Raw genomic sequence first — 23,778 nt, forward strand, 5'->3', positions numbered from 1 at the left:
CTAAACAAAACCACCCTTGGTTGGTGCCTGCTCTGTGCCAGGCACTGAACCCAGGGCCAGGGGTTCAGAGATAAAAGATCCTAACATTGCCAGGCACGGTGGCTCATGCCTGTAATCCCAGTACTTTGGGAGGCTGAGGTGGGAGGATCATCTGAGGTCAGGAGTTCGGGACCAGCCTGACCAACATGGAGAAACCCTGTCTCTACTAAAAATACAAAATTAGCTGGGGATGGTGGTGCATGCCTGTAATCCCAGCCACTGGGGAGGCCAAGGCAGGAGAATCGCTTAACCCCGGGAGGCGGTGGTTGCAGTGAGCAGAGATGGTGCCATTGCACTCCAGCTTGGGCAACAAGAGCACAACTGCATCTCAAAAAAAAGAAAAGAAAAGAAAAAGAAATCCTAACATCACCAAGCTTGCTTCCAATGAATGGGTGAGAGGAAGAAAAAAATGGTACAAACCATGAGGACTGGAGCTGTCTTTAAGGCTGACACTGGGAGTAGAAAAATCCAAGGACTGCCTGACCGAGCCAGGGAGGCTGAGGCTCCCCCAGGACTGCCCTCCAGCCCTCCCTGGAAGGAGGAGCAGGAACTCCCCACCAACGAACCCTCTCTGTGCCTCCTGCATGCTCGGCAGGGTTCAAAGAAAGGGATGATTACAGTCAGCAGCCTCCTGCATGGCAGCCCTCGCACAGAGCCTTCACACCCACCCCGGAGGAAGGCCCAGTTCTTTTTTACCCATGTTTAATAACTAACCCTTCCTGAGCCTGCACTACCCCCTAGACTGTGTTCTGAGCTCATTCCATTTGTGAGCTCAGCAAATCCTCATCACGACCTCATGAGGCAAGAGTTGTCTCAGCTCCATTTTACAGGCAGGGAACGTAAGGCCCAAGAGTAGGTGGGGGTCAGGCTGGATTTGGCTGAGGAGGGTGGTATGGACACTGAGGCTATGTGCTCTGCTCCACACAGGCCGTGGCTACCACGGTCCTCAGATGGGAGGCAGGATGGATGGACACTAGGCCAGGGCAGATCCTCTCTGACCCCAGTCTTGGAGGTCTCAGCATTGCCACACCACAGGGCCACTGTCCCAATTCTAGGACTCTACGGGGCCCCTGAAGGTTAGCTCTGAAGTGGAGTGGAAGCACTCCCCTGTGACCCTTGCTAAACACACTTCTGAAGCCCTTGCAGCCCACACTCCTACCTTCATTGGGAGAGGCTGGCAGGTCGGTATCCTGCCAAGCCTGCCAAGCACTGTCTCACATAACCACAGAGATGCCCACAACCACTGCCCATCAGGGAGGCTCTGCTCCTTCCACATGGATCCTGCTTTCAGCCAGAAATCATAGGAGAGGGAGCTGTGCCAAAAGCTATTTTAAAGGAATTGGGTTTATCATGCAAATTTGTCAGAGCAAATGGGTAATTTGCATCTGGGAAGTAGTGGGCAGGGGGGTGGTAAAGGGCAGGGCCCTCGGCTCACCTTGAGGGGCAGGTAGGCAGCAATGGTGATTTTGGCACTCAGGTGGATGTGGCCATGTCTGTAGCTCACAAGGAGCGTGGTAGAGCCCTGGGCCTCGGCCTTTACCCGGACTCCGCTACAGTGCTCAGAGCCCGGCGGCAGCCTCCCTGCAGAAAGGAGAAAACCAGATGGTCACCCTGAAATCACTTTTTTTTTTTTTTTTGAGATGGAGTCTTGCTCTGTCGCCCAGGCTGGAGTACAGAGGCATGATCTTGGCTCACTGAGACCTCCGCCTCTGGGGTTCAAGTGATTCTCCTGCCTCAGCCTCCCAGGCAGCTGGGACTACAGGCATGGACCACTACACCCAGCTACTTTTTGTATTTTTTTAGTAGAGATGGGGACTCGCCATGTTGGCCAGGCTGGTCTTGAACTCCTGACCTCAAGTGATCCATCCACCTCAGCCTCCCAAAGTGCTGGGATGACAGGCGTAAGCCACCGTGGCCAGCCCTGAAATCACCTTTGGTGGGGAAGGCACAACAGGCTGGGGGCACCCCTCTTTCATCCCAGGCTTGATCCTTGATCTGATTTTTTTTCTAACTTAAAAATGTTTAATTCAGCCAGGCGCGGTGGCTCATGCCTGTAATCTAGCACTTTGGGAAGCTGAGGTGGGCGGATCACCTGAAGTCAGGAGTTTGAGACAAGTTGACAACATGGAGAAACCCTGTCTCCAGTAAAAATACAAAAAATTAGCCAGGCATGGTGGCACATGCCTGTAATCTCAGTTACTCAGGAGGCTGAGACAGGAGAATCACTTGAACCCAGGAGGCAGAGGTTGCGATGAGCTAAGACCGTGCTACTGCACTCCAGCCTGGGCAGTAAGAGTGAAACTCTGTCTCAAAATAAAAATAAAAATGTTTAATTCATGGCCAGGCGCGGTGGCTCACACCTGCAATCCCAGTACTTGGGAGGCTGAGGCGTGCGGATCACCTGAGGTCGGGAGTTTGAGACTAGCCTGACCAACATGGAGAAATCCCATCTCTACTAAAAACACAGAATTAGCCGAGCGTGGTGGTGCATGTCTATAATCCCAGCTACTCGGGAGGCTGAGGCAGAAGAATTGCTGGAACCCGGGAGGCGGAGGTTGCGGTGAGCCAAGATCGCACCATTGCACTCCCACATAGGCAATGAGGGAGCAAAACTGTTTCAAAAAAATAAATAAATAATGTTTAATTCACATGAGTATATAATTCACAATGATTTTTCCACATACTGGACCCACCCTATAGGCAGCACCCATATCAACAAACAGAATATTATCTGTACCCCCAGAATCTCCCGGAGACCCTTCTGGTATCTGGCCTCTCCCTAAAGGAAAACCACCCCACTGGCGCCACCAGCACAACTGAGCCTTGCTTGGTATGGTTCCCATAAAGGGAGCCACGGGCACAACTCTTTTGTGCCTGGCTTCCTCACCTCAGCAGTGTTCATGGGATTTCTCATTGGTCACACCTTGAAGATCCTTTGTCCACATTCTCCATATGATTTTGTTGTATGAATAGAGCAATGGACTGACCCATGCTATGGTGCGCATCTGGGTTTCTTCCAGTTTGCGACTGTGCTACGTGGTATTGCTGTAAACATCTAGGCGCCTTCCTCTTGGGGGACACACCTGGGCATTTCTGTTGGGTGCATCCCTGAGAGAGGAAGTGCTAGGCTGCAGGGTGTGCATTTGTCTAGCTGTAGTCATTGTTGGTTGCTGTTGTCAAATATCTTCCCAAAGTGGTTGTGTCACTTTATACTGCTGCCAACGGCTGCCCTACATCCCTGCCATTATTAAATTAAGTTTTAAATTTTTTATTTTATTTTTGAGACAGGGTCTTGCTCTGTCACCCAGGCTGGAGTGCACTGGCACAATCTTGGCTCACTGCAACCTCCACCTCCTAGGCTCAAGTGAGTCTCCTACCTCAGCCTCCTGATTAACTGGGACTACAGGAGTGAGCCACCACACCACGATAATTTTTTCATTTTTTTGTAGAAGCAGGGTCCCATTATGTTGCCCAGGCTGGTCTCAAACTCCTGGGCTCAAGCAATCCTCCCATCTCGGACTCCCAAAATGCTGGGATTACGGGCATGGGCCACTGTGAGCAGTCTAAAATTGTATCTTTAAAAAAAACTGTTTTAAAAAAATTCTGATAAAACACAGGTAAGATAAAATTTCCCACCATAACACCTTTTGTGTGTATAGTTCAGTGGCATTAAGCACATTTATGTAGCCTGTGAATGTCACTACTATCCATCCACACAACTCTTCAATTTACAAAACTGAAACTCTGCACCCAATATACAGTAACTTCCCAATTCTCCTCACTCCAGTCCCTGACCACTACCATTATACTTCCTGTCTTCATGAATTTGGTTACTCTAGGTATCTCATATAAGTGGGATCATAAAGTATTTGTCCTTTTGTGACTGGCTTACTTCACTAAGCATGATGTCTTCAAGGTTCTTCCATGTTGTAGCATGGGTCGGAATTTCCTTCCTTCTTAAGGCTGAATAATATTCCACTGTATGGATAGACCTCATTGTGTTCATCCATTCTTCCAATGGTGGACACCTGGTTTGCTTCCACTTTTGGCTATTGTGAATAACACTGCCATGAACATGGGTGCACAAATACCTCTTGGGGATCGTGCTTTCAACACCTTTGGATGTACACCCAGATGTGGGATTGCCTGCTGGATCATATGGTAACTCCATGTTTACTTTCTTGAAGAACCACCATACTGCTTTCCACAGCCCCAGCACCTTTCACATACCCACCAGCAGTGCATAAGAGTTCCAGTGTCTTCACATCCTTGTCAACATTTGCTGTTTTCTGTTGTTTTGATCGCAGCCATCCTGAGGGTAGTACTTTTCATTGTGGGTTTGATTCGCACCATTCTGATGATGAGTGATGTTGAGCATCTTCCCATGTGCTTATTGTCTGTGTATCAGCTTTGGACAAATATCTATTCAAGTCCTCGGCCTACTGTTTGATTGGGTTATTGGTGCTATTGCTGCTGACATGTAGGAGTTCTTTACATATCCTAGATATGAACCCCTTACACAATTTGCAGATGTTTTCTCCCATTCTGTAGGTTGCCTTTGTACTCTGTTGTGTCCTTTGATATACAGAACTGTTTTATTTCATTGTAGTCCAGTTTGTCTATTTTTAATTTGTAGCCTGTGCATCTGGTGTTACAGCCAAAAAATCAATGCCAATTCCAATGTCCTGAAGCTTTCCTCTGGTTTTCTTTTAGAAGTTTTACAGTTTTCAATTTTGTATTAGGTCTTTGATCCACTGTGACTTAATTTTTGTGTTTGGAGTTATGGAAGGGTCTAACTTCATACTTATGCATGTGGATACCTGGTTGTCCCAGCACCATTTGGTAAACAGACTGTCCTTTCCCCATTGGACAGTCTTGGCACCCTTGCCAAAAATCATTTCACCATGTATGAGCAGGTTTTCATCTGGGCTCAGTATTCTATTCTGTAAGTCTGTCTATACCAGCACAAAGACATGTTGAGAGAGTCACAGTAGTGCCCACAGCCCAGGGGCTTTCAAGAAGATACCACCCAAGAGGGCAAGGCAGAAATGGGACTGCCAAGTCCAACTACAGTAAGCAGAGGGAGCCACAGAAGGGAGGTCAGCCTGGGCCAGGGCTACCAGGGCTCTTCCTCAGAGCCATGATCAGAGTCTGGCTACCTGTGTTCTGAGCCTGGGAGGTGGCAGAGGGAGTTTACCTAACATGGGACCAAATTTGTTTCTTCAGCTGAGTAAGCTCCAGGGTGGGTACTATAGGGACAGGTCAACCTGCTGATCCGACCTGCTCTTGAGCCCCATGGGTTTCTGTGGGGTGAGCATCTCTGTCCCGACAGAGCCCAGGTTTCTAAGATACATATTTCCATACAGCTTGGGCCCTACACACTTCCCTACACGTTACCATGCACACCATGCCCCAGGCCAGGGGCCAGTGCAAGGCACTTCCTAAGAGAAATTTGACACCACAGGATTCCCATCTTGACTGCTGTTTTCACAAGTCAAACTCCTGGAGAAACGCCCTGCATTGTGCTGAGGGATAGTCACTTGTAACCATCACAATAAGCAAGAGCTGTCATCCCATTTTATAGTTGAAGAACCCAAGGCTCAGAGAGGCTGGCTGGGCAGCATACCGGTGTCAGAGATAGCAAGGGAGTGGAGTGGCTCAGACCCAAGCCTGTGGAACTCCAAGCCGTGAACTTTCCTCCCTGGGACCTGACCCCTGCCTGAGCAGCACCCTGCAGACTCCCTCCAGGACGGTTGTGGCAGGCAGTGCAGGGGAGTGGTTCATGTCCTGCTGTCAGCGGGCCTCTCCCATGCGCAAGGCTTTTCCTCCAACCTAAATGATTACCTGACAATGACACTGTAGACTTCATGAGCTTAGTTTCACCTGGACGCAGTTTGCTCACAGATTTTTCAGAGATACTGGCCCAGCCTCCTTCTGTGCAGTTTCAAACTGCAAAAGCTCTGCACGTAATTACAGCTACAGTTGCATGCACAGCCACTTGGCACCACACGCAATCCTACAAACCCTCTGCCAATAAAGCTTCCTAAACACTGCCAGGATCACATCGCTCTTCTGTTCAAAAACCTTCAGTGGCTCCCCCCACTACCTGGACACTAGGTCCAAGCCCTCCAAAGCACTCTGTGATTCAACAGGTCCTCTGTTCCCAGTCCTCCACATGCACAGGCACCATGGACTGCCTACCTCCGGGCCCTGGTACAGGCGCCCCTGCCCACCAAATGGTGTCCCTGTTAACTTCCAATGCTCTGCCCAAATCTTACTCCTATTCAATAGTTCCTCATCCTTTGGTCTTCTTCTGCAAATCAGAGAGGGAGCCCTTCCTTCCCTTATCTTTAGGGCCCATTTCACAGGTGAGTAAAGCCCCAGGGTAAGAGTCAGCCACACCCAGATCTGTACCCCATCCCTGTCCCAGGCCATGTGTGACATTGGGCAGCTACAGCTACACACCCTCAGTTTCTTCATCTGTCACATGGGCCAACAATAGATCCTTCTCTTAGGGTGGTTGTAAAGTCCTAATGAGATTAGGCATGCAAAGTGCCTGTCCTGTCCTGGCAGGGTTAACACTTGATAAACTATCACAGTCAGACTCCACCCATGTCACCACCAAAATCCCACAGCAGATGAGGCAGAGAACAGATGGGTGGGCCTGGCCTGTCACAGGTGAGAGAACTCTACAACTAACCAAACCCCTATCGACAACACATTCTGAATACCAACTGCATTCCAGGGACTAAAATAGGCACTTTGATGTGATTCTATGTAGATGACACACAGCTTAGAGATGTGAAAACTGAAGCTGAGTGAGGCCACTGATTTGCCAAAGTCACACGGTGGGCAAGATCCAGGTCAGACAGGAACTGATGGTGGATCAGGAGACAACTGCCATTCCTTATGCTGCAGCCCCTCTGCTGCCTCAAGCCCTCTCTTTGGGAATCTGGCGGTTTATGCTGAGAACCCAGGCAATCTGGAACCAATCCCAGTATCTGGCACCTACTCAGCAGCGCTGGTTTACCTGGGAGTGGCTGGAATACACCCTGGTTCTCCACCTCGACAGCCAAGTCAAAGTGGGAGCAGTCGCTCAAGGTGACCACCTCGCTGGCCCCGCCGGGCATGAGGCCATTGATCCTCAGGGGCAGCTCCAGGGCCTGGCCCACACGTGCCTCTACCTGGCACGGGGCAAACTCCATGCTGTGGGGCTCGATCACACACACCTGGAAGACAGGGGCATGGCCTGGGCTCAGTCGCCTCCATAGGAGAGGCAGGGCCTGTTGCTCAGATTTCCTAAGAGCTGCTGTGTGTTGAGCACTGAGGATACATCTGTAAGAAGCCTGTCGCAGTCAGTGGGGTGATTCAGAGACAGAGAGCAGGGGAGGCCTCTCCAAGGAGTGGCCTAGAAGCTCAGACCTGAGAGCCACAGCACAGGCAGACAGGCAAAGCCTGGGGGAAGAACACTCCGGGTGAAAGGATGGTGCGTGCAAAAGCCCTGCAGCACCTACCAGGCCAGCACCTTGGAGGAACATGGAGGCCAGTGTGCTGAAGTGCACTGTGCAGGGGCAGTGGAAAGAGATGGGGCTGGCAGTCACGGTGAGGAATCCGTGTTTACTGTGGCTGAGCTGGGGGACCTCAGAGGTTCCCACCACCCTGGCTTCTGTGTACCGATCAGCAGCCAGGTGAGCAGTGTGGTGAGGAGGCTATTGGAAAGCCCCAGAGAGAGATGCGGCAGCTTGAGCCAGGGCAGGCGGGTCAGGACCAGTGAGATGTGGGATGTGTTCTGAATGGCTCATCGGATGGACCAGTAGAGCGGCTGGAGCCAGGAAAGAGGTAAGCACAGCCATGATTGTATAAAACTGGAGTCCCACCTCCTGGTTAAGGAGGGGCTCTCCTCAACCCCCCTCACCTGGTGAAGCACTGGCCTGAAGGGAAAGGGCCGGCTCCTTTACAGCGTGCTGGGTCTGAGCGCAAGCCCCGCCGGCTGGCCCCGGAAGCCAGGTTCTACCCAGGACGCATGCTGCCTCCTGAGGAACTGTCCTCAGGATCTGGCTGGGCTGCTGGGCAAACAGTGACACAAGGGGAAACTGGGGTGAGGGGACGAGGTTCCAGTTTATCCCAACGTTGGACTTCATGCTTCATCTCAAGGGCCTGTGTGGAGTCCCCTCTCCATGAGAATCAGGCCTCACTTTAGACAGAGGCGGCTCTGGGTCTCAAGTGGAAGACTGGCCAGCCTATCCATCCCTGTCCCCGATATTGTAAGAGCAGGCTGCAGCTGGACTCCATGGGGTGTCCTTTCCTGCCCCAAATGAAGGAATAAAGGGCCTGAAGTCAGAACACCAGGCAAGTATGGCCTGGTGTCAGGGGCCACAGGTGGGGCTGGCAGAGGCTCAGCTATGACCACCGCCACCTGCCACCATTGTGAAGTGAGATGGTCCCATGCCACTCAGGGCCAAAAGCCAGGTGTGGGGACCTGTGCAGGGAACACCTGCCTTTGTACCTAAAAGTGAGTGAAGGGAGAGGAGTCTGGCCTGGTCTCTCAGAGCCTGGTGGTGCCCTTTCACTGTGAGTTTACAACCCAGTGCTTGGTGGACCTTCCAATTTGAGATTCCTATCTTTCAGGTCCTGGGAATTTTCTAGAATGGCTCTTAGATTATCTCCCCTCTAGAAACCCAGCCCTGTGGACACTGGTCTCTCTGGGTCCATTGTTGGCTGGTGTGAGACATCTGTCCATCTTCCTGACATAGCCGTGAGCTCCTAAGGGAAGGGCTGGGTCTTGAGCTCCTAAGTACAGGACCCAGGGCTGGGGGTGTTTCTGAGTGAAGTCGAGGCTTGCTCAGAGGGGGTGGCTGGAGACCACCATCCCAGCCTCCCGGGGGTGTCTTGGCCCTGAGCTCTCACCTTCATCTCACCGAAATGGAGTGGGTTCTGCACATCGTGTGCCTGGATCACACTGAGCCCGGTGTCACTGCCTGTGGTCATTACGCCCTTGACAGTAACTGTGGCAACCAGGTAGCTTGACGAAGACCAGCTGAAGTTCCCACTGCCACCATGGGCCTGCGGAGGAAAAGCCATCACAGGACCGGCTGCCCGCCCTCAGCCTGCTGGGGAAGCCAGAGGGTCAGAGACACGTGCGTGTACATGCAGGCACTCACACTCATACACATTTATCCTCACACTCATGGGCTCACCCACGCACACACTCACCATTCACACTCACAATTCACACTCACATGTACAGCTACTTGCCCATTCACTCACACACTCATGCACACGTACCACTCACACCCACAGTGCACACATGTATACCTACTCACCTGCTCACACTCATTTACTCTCATGCTCACCACTCACACCCACAGTGCACACACATACACCTACTCATTTGTACACATGCTCACACTTACATTTACCTTCACACTCACTTTCACCCACTCACTATTCACACCCAAGGTACACTCACATACATTCACCTACTCCCGCCAGCTTGTCACATGCACACACTCAAACTTTCTCACACATACATACATTCACACATATACACTAGCACCAATACACTCAAACACATATACACTCTCACAGGCTCTAAAACACCTGTGACCACTTCCTCACTGACACACAAGGTCGATGCCCACAGGAGGGAAAAATGTGGCATCAGCTAGGGTCTGGTTGGAGGCTACCCCTGCCCTCACCCTTTCTGTCCTGTCTCGTTTCTGTCCTCATATTCTGGGGACCTCGAGACTGATGCACACAAACACACAGGCCCATGACAGATGCCCCAGAACCTGGTGGCACCTCCCAGAGCTCAGGCTGGTGTGGGACGAACCCTTGGTCACCGAGCCAGTTGCAGGATGCTGCCTCCCTGACTAGACACAAGCTCCCAGCACACACCCCTGCCCGCTCCTCATCATCTGCTGGGAGGTCAGTGACCACACCTCTGCTCCCAGACCAGAGGAAACAACCCCAGAGCCCAAGGGGCCAGGATGGTGACACACCTGAGCAGACAGCTGGTGCCAGTCTACAGACAGGACACCTGTCACCACTCCATGGGACAGCAGGACTGATGTGCCCTGCACCGACCACGAGGACTTGGGGACTGTCTAACACGAGTCCTGCTGGCTAACACCAGGTACAAGCATTAAGGTGAAAGCAATGATACATCCCATGTGATGAAGTTGGAGATACTTATCCCTTAAAATTTAATGTTTTCTCTAAGGGTGTGTGTATATATTGCTTTAAAATAAATTAGAAAAACAAATGTTAATGAAATTCAAATCTGTATTCCAGGTTTTCTTTATTGTATTTTTTTTTCTCTCTCTCTCTTTTTTTTTTTTTTTGGTAGAGATGGAGGTCTCCCTGTGTTGCTCAGCCTGGTATCAAATTCCTGGGCTTAAGTGATCCTCTCACTTCAGCCTCCGAAAGTGCTGGGACTGCAGGTGTTAGCCACCGCACCCTGCCTTATTCTCAATTTTTTCATTGTTGGTTTTTTTGTTGTTTTTTCCCTTAATTACCAAAATGTATTGCTATGATGGAAACCTCAGGAACCAACAGAAATCATAAAGACTGTGATTTAAAATTCTCTATGGCCACTAGAGAGAAATACTAAAAGTAATAGAATGGACAAAAAGCCACAATCCCATGAAAACACCAAAGGAATGCACCCAGAGGTGAGCGGTCTCACGTACCTTTATTGTGTACTGATAGGCGCCCGTCTTTGGTTGCCATGGAAATGTCAAGATGCTGGGATACAGGGTGATGGGGATGTGAATTTCCACCTCCTGCTGGTTCCACACAGGCACCTGTAGTATGTGGACCCCTCCATCCTACAAGGGGTGAGGGTGCCACACGTCACCATGACATCCATGTCATCAATCTTTCCCAGTCACCGGACCCCCACCCCTTCCTGGGGATCAGGCCACAAAGGTGGATTTCTGGGAGAATGGAGAGGAAGGTGCTAGACACTCAGCCACCGTCTCATTCTCCACGGGGATGGCTTTCTGAAGTGCTTTCTGGAAGTGCTGCCTGACCGAATCCTCAGGGCAGGATGGACGTGATGTCCCCCCTCCCCCACTTTACAGATGGGGAAACTGAGGCTTGAGAGCTAAAGCAGTTCACCCAGCCCCCAGAGCTGAGGAGGCTGACTCTGGCAGGAGTCACTGTCGGTGCATGGGCGTTTCTTCCTGTTACAGCCTGTGGCCCCTTTCGGGCCAGGAGGCCTCCTGTGCGGGATAGGAAAATGGGAACACCCAGGCCGATTTTCCAATCATCAGAGTTCTGCTCCCTAAGGCCGATGGGCTTCTTAAAGACAAGGGAAAAAAGAACCCAGGATGCAAGTAACCCAAACAGGCAAAGGGACGCTGGTGGCCCAACTCCCTGGGACTCATGGCCCTCCTGGGCTGACATTTCTGCCTACAGAGGGGGGCTTCATAGGCCAGGGCACGACGCAGGGGAGCCACCAACTTGCCTGGTCCACCACAGAGGTGAGGGCCGCGTCAATGGCCGTCTGTCCCCTCTTTAGTGCCCTGACACGATGGTACGACCCATTCTGGGAGGACGAGAGCACCTCAAAGAACTCAGCAGGAAGCACAGTTTCAATTCGGATGTTCTGGAAGGCGAGGCAGGACAGGAGAGAGGTGCTTCTGGGGTGACTCCAAAAAGTCAGAGTTTGGGCACGAAGCTACAGGACTGAAACCAGCAGCCAGGCCAGGCCAAGGGGCCCCCTGGAGCTCAGCAGCCTCTACTAGCAACAGATGGGCGGGCTGGGCCCTGGAACAGAGCTCTGACCACTATGGCCTTTGTCCCCACCGAGGCCGCCCTCCCTGCATGGCCCGATGACCTGCGCTCCTGTTTCATCTCCCCGTGTGGCACCTGGGGCAGCTTGGAGCCTACCGAGGTCTCAACACGGAACCAGTAAATATAAAAAAAAGACATCACGTCCCCTACAGGTAACTGCAAATGGTGATCATCCCAGCCCTTGTTTGATAACACAAGCAAAGCAATGACTTCTTCAAGGACACTGAGAGGAACCTCGCCTCCTTCTTCTAAAACCTCCAGCGCCACCTGGAAGGGCCTGGAGGTGCTCACTGACAAGCCTGGAATTTCTCACAGGAGATAGAGAGGCAGCCAAGACTCCCGCACATTTCCCCATCTGTCTGACATCCCTTTCCAGAACCAGAAAGCGTGCTGAGCTCGGCCTCTGTCATGCAGGGTTCCAGGTATTTCTGGGACCCAGTATGAAGAAAGCCAGGAAGTGCTCCCTGACTCTCTGCAGGGCAGGAGAATGGATTATCTGAGGTCCCCAGCTTGGGGAAAAGGGGGCGGGAGAGTGACAGGCAGAGACCTCCTCCTTACCCTCTTTCCTGGAACCCTGCCGCTGTGGCACCCTCTGCTCTCCAGCCTGACAGGGGCTCCGCAGCGGGGCCAGTGTGCAGGCTCACAGGCTCTGGAGATGCCCTGGGACACCTCAGCAGTGTCTCCCACAGATGCAGGAGCACCACTAGAAACAGGACCCCTCCTCGGTCAGCCTGCATGGGGGCTCCTGTTGCTTTGGGGGCTGTTCTTCAGCAGCTGCGCCAGGCAACGACCCCACCCCATGCCCCAGCTAGGACCTGAACAGGCACTCACGTCAGATAGATAGACCCTGTTACTGAACTTGTCAAAAACTTCGATGGTGACTTCATACAGGCGGCCGGTCTCCAGCACCCACCTGTCACCAGGGTGAACGGTGAACCCTGAAACAGGCAGGGGGAGCCTGCACTCAGGCCTCAGGTGCAGCAGGGTGGAGGACGATGGGACCACCACCCTCAGCACAGGGGCCCTCAGCATCCACACGGGAAGCCTCACTCCACCCACCTGCGGGCCCCACACCACCCACCTGCGGGTCCCACACCACCCACCTGCGGGTCCCACACCACCCACCTTTGGGCCCCATACCACCCACCTTTGGGCCCCATACCACCCACCTGTGGGCCCCACACCACCCACCTGTGGGCCTCACACCACCCACCTGCGGGCCCCACACCATCCACCTTTGGGCCCCACACCACCCACCTGCGGGCCCCACACCACCCACCTGCGGGTCCCACACCACCCGCCTGCGGGCCCCACACCACCCATCTTTAGGCCCCACACCACCCGCCTGCGGGCCCCACACCACCCGCCTGCGGGTCCCACACCACCCATCTTTGGGCCCCACATCACCCACCTGGGAGCCCCACACCACTCACCTGCGGGTCCCACACCACCCACCTGGGAGCCCCACACCACCCACCTGCGGGCCCCACAACTATGGCCCTGGCCTCCTCTACAGAGAGGGACCTGCTGCTGAGGAGCGGAGGTCTGATGCCACCTTCTGCCCTAAGTCCTGAGCTGACCAGGACCAACCCTAGACTCATCCCACTCTGTCTGATCAAGGCTCTTTCAAACTCATTCCCGTCCTCAGTGGGTCTACACTCAGAATCCAGCAGCTCTGTCCTCAACACACAGCAGGCCTATGCTCTGAACCCTCAGCAGGCCTACGCTCTGAACCCTCGGCAGGTCTACACTCTGAACCCTTGGCAGGCCTATGCTCTGAACCCTTGGCAGGCCTATGCTCTGAATCCACAATAGTTCTCTGCTTTGAACCCTCAGAGGTGAGCTGACCTTGCCAGGACCAACCCTGGACTAATCTCAGCAGGTCTACACTCTGAAGCCTGTCACTGAGCACTCTTGCCATATGAGTCAGCCCTGCCGTCCCAGTTTCTCAGTCCCCTCCAACACAGGATACCACAGCACTCTTGCTGTCCCCTGGGATGCCCAATGTACTTTCTCACCTCCATACCATTGCCTAAGCAATTCCCTCTGCCAGGACACCTTCCCGTAAAAGAAGCTCTGTCTGAGAAAATGCCTACCTTCAATATCATCATCAGGTTCCTCCCCTCCCTGCTAAGGTACCTGCCTGTCATGTTACCTTAGGGTCCCTCTATAATTGAGCTGACACTGGGCCCCAACCTCCAAATGTCCATAGCAATGGTCAGGTCTGGGCAAAGCCGTGGTATGAAAACCTGGAGGGTGCAAGCCCCTCACCACTCTACCCAGTTCTGTTTCTCTTCTTGATGAGCCTGCCGCCTGCCTGGCTTGGATCATTCTACCTATTTCTACACCAAACAGGGAAGGGCTGGTGAGTGCCCCAGGCAATGGTAGTCATAGCAAGCGGCAGAGCTGGCCAGAGGGAAGCATTTTCTGTGAAGCTATTGCCGGTTTTCTATTTTTTAAACTCATATAGTCACAACTGAGCAGCATCCAGGAGGGCCCAGGAGGCCCACACTCACCCAGGTATCCAGGTTCGACCACGTAGATGGTGCTATTGGGTAATCTAGAAGCACCCTGCATGCGAATACCTGAAATTTTAATTAAGGGGCAAGACATATGACAGCAAATAAACCGGCTGGCCGGCCAGTTTCAGCTTGGCTCAGAATTCGGATCATCAAGACATTACATGGAGAGAAGAGGGGATGAAAACTCCCCTGGCTTAGGCCACATAGAGCAAAGGCATTTTTCAGAATCAAAGACCACATTGCACTTGCCACACTAGCAAAGGGGAATCTCTGCAAGGGACACTGGAGACACAGGACACATCAACAAGTCTGGAGCATCAATACCCCATTATGCTAGTATGGAAATAGCCCCCGCCAAGCCCCCTCTGAGAAGGCTGCAGGTTGGAGAAGTTTCCGGAGATGAGGAATGACACGCAGCTCCTGCCATCACCTCCCACTGCTGGGAGCCTCTGGGGTGAGTCACCCACAGCCGTGAGCAATTCCACTCAGCAGTGTTATTTCAGTTCTTTCTGATTTTCAGACTGTTGAGGGGAAATGGCTATTTTTAGCCCTGCCAAGCTTTCAGGGAAAAAACGACTTGACTTCCAAACAGCAGCTCCACCATGCCTATGCACACACACAAGCCCAAGAAAAGGATATTCCGGTGGCCAAGGACGAGGCTGCTCTGTCCCAGCTGCAGTGCAGTGACCATCGATGTGTCCTGGGCCAAGACAGCCACCGGCTGGGCTGGGTCTCCTTCGGGGCCTGGGATGCTGTTCTGAAGCTGCAACTCATATTGATCGGAAGGCATGGAGAGTTCTGGCCATCAAGAAACAAAAAATAACAGGGAAAGAGAGAGCAAAGACAAGAAATGTTAGAAGCCAATACACTCCCACCGCCACCCCGAATCTCTGCACCCTGCTATCAGTACAGCTGCCCCATTTTTTTTCTTAATTGTTTTCAGTGCTTTAAATTTTAATATTGTTCTCCATGCTGGTGCACAAAACTGACACTCCATGAATTTTCAGAGGCAATCAGTTTTTCTGTGACTGCTGTAAGCTGTTTAAAAAAAAAAAATTAACCACAATCTATTTGCCAACTGCTTAGAGAATACTAACATTACGCCATTTCTGAACATTGTGAAGTGAATTCTTTGCTTCTACATAGAAGGGGCTGTTTGGGGGCACTGGGGTTCTTGCTGGTTCTGTCCAGCCTCTAGGGGTTTCCTGAAAAGCTCTGGTCACTGGTCTCCCATGGGGTCTACAATTGCAAACAATGAACCTTGCTGCCATCCTCACCAGCTTCAGTGTTCCCCTGCCCTTCACACCCACTTGGCAGAAAAAGAACTTGCCCAACATGAGCTAAGATGGAAAAGAGTTTCCCTGAGAAATAACAGTTCTATAAAGTGAGCAACATCGATGTCCATCTTCCTTGCCCTGTGGGCAAAGACCACAAGCACTTTTGATAGCAATGGTGACTGCTGAGTAGGGATCAAGATGCCTCAGAACAATGAGGTGTCTCGTGATCACATTCCCTCATACCCCTCAATAGCCCTGGGAACACACACTACTGAGAGCCACATTTTGGGGATAGGGGACTGAGGACATCAAGATGAGCAGCCTGCTCACCATCACGCAGCTAGTGGAAAACAGAGCTGGCATTCTGATCCAGAGAGCCTGACCACTTTCACACTCACTCTCCTAAGTCTGTGGAGCTTCCTAACCAGTCACCCATTCACTGTCCCCACAGGTGGAACGTCCTAGCCCTCCAGCAACAGAAGAGGACACAGGGAACAGCAGACAACATCCCTGCTTGGCCCTCCTCTCAGGCCAGCTCAGGGCTTCATTACCCCATAGAGGGTGCCAGGTCAGGGGCTCCCAGAGGAATTTCAGCTAAAGCATGTTTCAGAATCTCCAGAGATTCTGATGAGAATTCTAAAAGAGAGGCAACTTGCCTAGCCCTTATCCTGAGTTATTTTTCATGTGACCTAATAAGTATCAAATAATTTTCACTACAACATTGGGTCCTCAAAGTGTAGTCCCTGAACCATCAACATCACCTAGAACTGCAAACGATGGGCCCCATCCAGACCTGCTGAATCAAATTCCAGGGGTGGGCTGGGCTCTAGCAAGCTCTGTTTTCACAAGCCCTGTAGGTGATTCTGATGCAGGCTAGAATTGAGAATCCCACAGGGAATGCACAGCTCACATCCTCATCTCTAATCAAGTGATTCTTGCAGATTATGTGTCTAGTGTTCAGAATATGCAGCAGGGCATCAAAGATAAATGTCAGAATAAAATAACACAGTTGTTCAATGAAGCAACATTGCTTCACACTGATTAATGAAGCACTAGCTTCCTCCCTTGTTTACTTTAAAGTTTTCTAAATGAGTAAGGCCCTTTTGGGAAATGAAAATGCTTACACTGAAGGGGACTTACATAGCACAGATGTCACTCTCCTTGCAAATCCTAAGACTGAAAATAAGGAGGTTTTTGTGACAGACTCCTTAGATACCTCCTTTTCTTTTCTTTCTTTCTTTCTTTTTTTTGTTTTTTTTGTTTTTGAGATAGGTTCTTACTATGCTGCCCTGGCTGGACTGCAGTGGCTTTCATAGGTGTGTGCACTCACAGCTCACTGCAGCCTGGAACTCCTGGGCTCAAGTGATCCTCCTGCCTCAGCCTCCTAAGTAGTTGGGACTACCAATGCATGCCACCATACCTGGCCTTAGATACTCCCTGTATCCTGGAACTCACTCCTTACAAGAGACGCTGAATGTGGAAGTCTTTGCAGATGTTAACGGCACTGCCCAGTTCCTGTCTTTGAATTATTGGGCCAACAACAGAAAGCCTGCTCCTGAGGCCCCAGATCAGCCCTGCTATCATCTGCAGGGGTGAACAGCTGCCCTTCTATAGGTCAAGAGGCCCACATTCTTCTAAAAGACATGATGTCTGTCTCCTGCTCACCCTGGCTGACTCCCCCAGATGTGTTTTTGTCAGTGCCCCCACTCCCGGACCTTGCACTCCACATGAGCTCCAGGGATGACTACGGAGCTCCTGAGGAGCTGGGTCTGAGTCAGGGATGAAGGAGAGCTCACTCCCTGCCTCTGACCCTAGTCCCTGCTCATGCAGCCCCAGATACATTAGTTCTGAGCGGCCACAGTTAAGTGCCTGCCAGATTCAAAGTCCCTTCTACAACTGAGTCTTTGATACTCAGCCCAACACATGTGCATGCTATTGGTTTTGCAAACCTAGTACATTTTATTTCAGTAATTTCCACCATTCTATCCACTCAAGTTCTCTTTGGATACTGATTACATCAGCCAGCACATCCTTCCCATTTCTATTACATTTAACAGCTCGATCACAGTGGCAGTCATGTCTGCAACCAATCCAAACACCAACAGGACTTAGGACTAAGGACTGGAGATGGAGACCACAGTCCCCACTGGAAGCCCACCATATAAGCAACACAGATGCCAGGCTATAAGCCCCAGGAGCCTGTCTCCTCCACTCACAGGTCTCACTTGCAGACATGATGTGACTGACTGTGCTCTGCCTCCCCTAGGCTGTGAGCTCCAGGAGGGCAGGAAGCAGGCAGCCCTGCTGACCACTGTGCACCCAGCACTCAGCAAAGGGCTGGCACAGAGCAGATGCTTAGGAAATGTATTTGCAAGAAAGGGAGCAGCCAGATAAAAGAAGAGAAGCAGGCATAAAGGAAATAAAAATACCAAAGAAGAAAAAATTACTGTAAGGAAGGAAACCCAAAAGAAAAGAAAATATAAAGAGTTAATCTGCAGTTATAATTATCCCATGTTAATAAGCCCATGTAACTGTCATCCAACCCAGAATGCTCTGAGGCCTCCACAGGATGCCGGGCAAGACAGGGATTTGCTGAAATTCAGGTCCCCTATGAAGACACCATTCCCTGACTTTTCTGTCTAGCAAACCTACAAAAACCAATATAGTCATGTGAATTACACCTCAAAGAAAAAACAATCCAGCTAGACTGAGCATGGCAATTCACGCCTATTATCCCAGCACTTTGGGAAGCTGAGGTAGGAGGGATAACTTGAGCCCAGGAGCCTGAGACCAGCCTAGGCAACATAGAGAGACCCTATCTCTATTTAAAAAAAAAAAAAAAAATTAGCCAGGCATGGTGGTGTGTGCCTGCAGTCCCAGCTACTCAGGGGTCTGAGGTGAGAGGATCACTTGAGCCTGGGAGGTCAAAGCTGCAGTGAGCCATGATCATGATACTGCACTCCAACATGGGTGACAAAGCAAGACCCTCTCAAAAAAACCCCAAAATCGATTCATCTAAAAGACTTAGGAGTTTCCGTTGGTGTGTCTTGTTCACAGTGAAGTTTTGCTCTCGGTTTTGCCAAAACACCCATCTGGAATCCACTGCAGTAGCATCCAGTGCCATCAATCACACAGGAGTGTGTATTTTTGGAGGACTCTCACATCTCATGACCCCACTGATGAAAGAGAGGTGGGCTCTGCCTCCTTCCTTTCCTGTCCCAGGGCATCTTTCGTGTGCTCCAATTCCTTGTTGTCTGTGGCAGGAAAGTCAGTGACCAAGCCCATAATTTTTCTAGGTATCTTGGGAGGTACAGTTCCTCTGGGCTGTGATACCCGAGCTAATTTAGAGTGAGCTCTTTCTTTTCTTTTCTTTTTTTTTTTTTTGAGATAGAGTCTCACTCTGTCACCCAGGCTGGAGTGCGATGGTGCGGTCTCAGCTATCGCAACCTCCTCTGCCTCCCAGGTTCAAGCAATTCTCCTGCCTCAGCCTTCTGAGTAGCTGGGACTACATGTGTGTGCCACCACACCCAGCTCATTTTTTCTGTATTTTTAGTATTTTTTCTGTATTTTTAGGTTTCACCGTGTTAGCCAGGATGATCTCGATCTCCTGACCTCATGATCCACCCACCTCAGCCTCCCAAAGTGCTGGGATTACAGGTGTGAGCCACTGCGCCTGGCTGAGCGAGCTCTTTCTAAAGCCAGCCCATCCCTTCTTAACTACACGGGCTCTGCTTGCCCAGCTGGGGCAGTTTCATGCCCCATGAGTCCCATGCAAATGGACCACCTCGCTGCTGCCCTGGGAGACTGTAAGGCTCTGTTTTTTGTTTGTTTGTTTGTTTTGAGACAGTCTCGCTCTGTCACCCAGGCTGGAGTGCAATGGCATGATCTCGGCTCACCGCAAACTCCATCTCCCAGGTTCAAGCGATTCTCCTGCCTCAGCCTCCTGAGTAACTGGGATTACAGGCATGTGCCACCACACCTGGTCGATTTTTGTATTTTTTTTTTTTTTTTTTTGAGACGCAGTCTCGCTCTGTCGCCCAGGCTGGAGTGCAGTGGCCAGATCTCAGCTCACTGCAAGCTCCGCCTCCCGGGTTCCCACCATTCTCCTGCCTCAGCCTCCCGAGTAGCTGGGACTACAGGCGCCCGCCACCTAGCCCGGCTAGTTTTTTTTTGTATTTTTAGTAGAGATGGGGTTTCACCGTGTTAGCCAGGATGGTCTCGAACTCCTGACCTCGTGATCCGCCCATCTCGGCCTCCCAAAGTGCTGGGATTACAGGCTTGAGCCACTGCGCCTGGCCGATTTTTGTATTTTTAATAGAGGCGAGGTTTCACCATGTTGGTCAGGCTGGTCTCGAACTCCTGACCTCGTGATCCACCCGCCTCAGCCTCCCAAAGTGCTGGGATTACAGGCATGAACCACCATGCCCGGCCGGCCCTGTTGTTATAATTAGCTTTTTTCTGGGTTTCCTTTGGGGAGACAGGGCAGAGGAAAATTCCAATCGATCTTACAGGGGTGATTAAGGCCAAGGAGCCCAACAGTTTTGTGAGCTTCAGGTCTTCTATGCCTCAGTTTCCTCATGTATGAAACAGGGTATTAATGAAATCTACCTCACAGAGCTGTTGGGTTATATCCAGGTATACACCTGTAGTCCCAGCTACTCAGAAGAACTAAGGCAGGAGGATGGCTTGAGGCCAGGAGTTTGAGATCAGACTGGGCAATATAGCAAGACCAAGTCTCTAAAGAAACAAAATAAAGTAATTTTAAAAAGAAAAGCACTTACAACTGCCCAACACCGAGGAAATGCTCAGTCATGGTTAGGTGCTATCGATAGTGACCAGGCTCTCCAAGCGTCTCCCTCCAGGCCGCAGTGCCATTTCTTGATCAGGGTTCATGGATAAGTTTATATTTTGGAGACCTCCCGTTTGTGCCCTCTGGCCTTTCAACACGCTTCCCCTTTGCATTCTTCCTTAGGCTGCTGTCCCCAGAACTCTACGTTGGAGCCTCTTCCCCTTTCAGAGTCTCAGAAAGCCACATCTTAGACTGTCCTTGTCCTAGAATCTGCTTCCCTGAAGTCAGGTAAACATCGGGCTCTGACCAGGACACCCATGCTTGGCTTCCTACAAATCCTACTGCAGGCCATCCTCCCCCGTTGACTTGACATCCTGCCGAAGGGCAGATGCTGCTTGCTTAGAATCAAGAAACATGAGTTTGCTTCCCTTCAACTAACACCCCCTTGCCAGAAAGAACCTGGTCCAAAGGCAGGAGCACCTGTCTTCAGTTTCTTTGTCCTCCTGAGAGACCAAGCGTTCTGCCACAGGAATGACCAACCAGATGACTGCTCTCAGCTGAGCAGGACTTTAAACAATGCAGCACCTCCCATCATCTGGGGACACTGCTCAAGTTGCTCTTATGCTGAAGTGTGTATCTGCCTGCCTCTTAAATGACATCCTGTATCACGGGTGGAACTGACTTACCAACCTGGTGAAGTCACCTGCCCAAGGCCCTCGGATGAACTGGCCCTGAGCTCTTGTGTCCAGGACTCTTCACGTCCTATGCTCTGGATGTTAAACATACACAGCTTTGAACAAAATGATAATGATCCTTAGGAGGACTGGCACTCCATTAAGAACCCTCACTATCTAAACACAAGTACACAGTACAACTACACTCCTATTGATTCATTTTGTCTTCACAGCCTAGGCAGAAAGGCCTCAAAGGCTCCAATGAGAAACAGCCCTAGAGAAGGGCAGTGGTTTGCCCAAGTTTGTTCAGATGTCAGTTGCAGACCAGGGACAAAGCCCAGCTAAACACAAAGCCCACAGCTCTGGACTTGCTGCCACTGAAGGGGCATATACCCCAAAGAATTTGAAAGCAGGAATTCAGATATTTGCTCACTATATTCACAGCAGCATTACTCACAATGGCCAAAAAGTAGAAGCAACCCAAGTGTCTGTTGATGGATGAATAGGTAAACAGAATGTGGTCTATCCATCCACACAATGGAGCACTATTCAGCCTTAAAAGGGAAGGGAATTCCAGTCCTTGCTACAACATGGATGAACCTTGAAGACATCAGGCTAAGAAAAAGGTGATATAAGCCAGTCACAAAAAAACAAATACTACATGATTCCACGTACATGAAGTACCCAGAGTAGTTACATTCACGGAGACAGGAAATAGAATGGTGGGTGCCAAGGGCTGGGAGAGGGTGAAGGGGAGTTAGTGTTTAACAACATAGAGCTTCAGTTTGGGAAGATGAACGAGTTCTGTGGACTGATGGTGGTGATGGCTGCAAAACACTGTGAATGTACTTAATGTTACCTGACAGAGCACTTAAAAGTGGTTAATATGGTAAATTTTGTTACATGTATGTAACCACAATAAAAAAAGGAGGAAGGAAGCATCTGTCACAATGGCAGAGCCAATGACACACCTGTAATTTTCCCTTGCCTGATCTTCTGCACCTTGTATTGAATGGAGGTTCCCACCATCAGGTAGATGTCATAGGCCGGGTTCAGAAGGATGTTCTCCAAAATCAGCAGCCTGACTTCTGCAGGGCGTACGTTCTTGGCATAAAGAAAAGGTAGAAGGTAGACAAAGTGAGGTGCAGATAGGGAATGGAGGAATGGTGGTGTGAGCAAGAGAAAGAGATGTTTTAAACATGGGAATAGGGAAGTTAGGAGGAAAGAAACAAGATACCATTGCCAAATCCTCACTTTCAGACCCCAGAGGTCCCGGGAGAGCTCCATAAGTACAGCAGGCACCCAGACAAAGGGCATTACCCAGACTGAGCCCTCGCACTGGCTGCCCATTGTGCATGGCTTATCTCTATGTGAAACAATGATTAAATGGGAGTAAAAGAGGAAAGCCAGCATGAACTTTAGGGACCGTATGGCCATCAGGAGCTCAAGTTCTCTCCGCACAAAAGCCCACGGTCCAGGGAACTTGAGAAGCCCTAGGCCAACGTAAAAAGCAGGAGAGGCATGTGCTGTGATGAGCCCTTGGCTGCTATTCCTTGGCCCCTTCCCCTGCCCACCTCTCACCCCCAACCTGTGACCTCCTGCCTCCTCAGGAAAACCTGTGAGCAACTTCGCAATGGGAGAAAGATCACTAGGTGCCCTGTCTAGTGCACCCTTAGGTACTGGATTCTCCAGAGGACTGCACCTTTCATTGTCTTTGGCCTGTTTGATGGCACTGTACATTGTAGAAAAGCGACAACAAAGCAAACAATTCTTGTCCACAGAAACACCAAAACATTTCCTCTGGTGGAGGCGCAGCTGACTGCCCTCCTGTGGGTGTGGGCATTCTGCACTTTTCTGAGTTCAGTTCAGCATGCCTGGTGTCCTGTGGCTATTCTTTGGATTCTCCTTTAAGCCTGCTGTCACAACTGACAGGTTTCCTCACTTAACAACTAGTTAATATCTTCAGTGCATTCAAAAGAGACAAGTATATTGGGCACCACCATGGGCAGGGTTCTGTGGCAGAATGCAGGCAAGGAGGGCCACTGAATGTCTGAGGGCAGGACAGCAAATCTGCCTTTCCAGCTTAGCAGTGGCGCTGTACCCCATCCCAGCCTGGGCCCTACACAGGAGCTAACTGTCTCCAAGTACTACCTGCAGAGTCCTGCGGGATTAGCCCCTGCAACAGGGCATGTCCCCATGTTTCCAAAACCTTCCAGGACTCCCAGATGCAGCAAACCCACTACAGAGAGTGAATCAGAAGAGGATTTCTCTCTCTGCCACTCTACAAAATTAAATGGCAGGCCAAGTACCACATGTTCCTGCCTGTGCTCCAGACACTAGGCAAACAAAAATATCTCAGGGTTGCAGCTCAAAACGAGGCACCGGTTGGGTGGACATTAGTCCACAGGGACAGGGAAGGAACCAGGACGTTGGATAGACCCACTCTTCATTCTCCTTTCCTCTGGCATACCCCATTATCCCAAGAATGGGATGCTGGTGAGGCCAGGAAAACATGGGATCGGCTGGGGCAGGGGGTTGAGGAGATCTACACACGGGATCCCTGGGCCACCAGTCTCAGGGCTCCAATGGGGGCATAAGGAGAGATGGCATAGAAGACACCAGGAGCCCTGGGCTTTGTCAAAGCCCCAAGTGCTTGGGAGCATCCTTATACCAGCACG

The 23,778-nt window shown here is 51.0% G+C and overlaps 1 protein-coding gene across 3 annotated transcripts in view; it reads right to left on the reverse strand.

Annotated features, from left to right (window-relative positions):
* Nucleotides 1–23,778, reverse strand: part of NUP210 (nucleoporin 210) — a 102,683-nt gene that overhangs the window by 49,115 nt on the left and 29,790 nt on the right. For 2 of the 3 annotated variants that reach the window (XM_033210767.1, XM_033210769.1), the window contains exons 6-14: nt 22,072–22,204; nt 15,000–15,158; nt 14,355–14,423; nt 12,670–12,776; nt 11,510–11,650; nt 10,731–10,868; nt 8,947–9,102; nt 7,070–7,268; nt 1,475–1,620 (exon numbers count right to left, since the gene is read on the reverse strand). In XM_033210767.1, the coding sequence (XP_033066658.1) occupies nt 1,475–1,620; nt 7,070–7,268; nt 8,947–9,102; nt 10,731–10,868; nt 11,510–11,650; nt 12,670–12,776; nt 14,355–14,423; nt 15,000–15,158; nt 22,072–22,204 (1,248 nt within the window). Of the gene's footprint in view, nt 1–1,474; nt 1,621–7,069; nt 7,269–8,946; nt 9,103–10,730; nt 10,869–11,509; nt 11,651–12,669; nt 12,777–14,354; nt 14,424–14,999; nt 15,159–20,418; nt 21,566–22,071; nt 22,205–23,778 lie in introns of those variants that run through there. The other variant, XM_033210768.1, reaches the window with a different exon arrangement.

The sequence above is a fragment of the Trachypithecus francoisi genome, unplaced genomic scaffold (genome assembly GCF_009764315.1).
Source record: "Trachypithecus francoisi isolate TF-2019V2 unplaced genomic scaffold, Tfra_2.0 Lachesis_group0, whole genome shotgun sequence".
NCBI classification, from domain to species: domain Eukaryota; kingdom Metazoa; phylum Chordata; class Mammalia; order Primates; family Cercopithecidae; genus Trachypithecus; species Trachypithecus francoisi.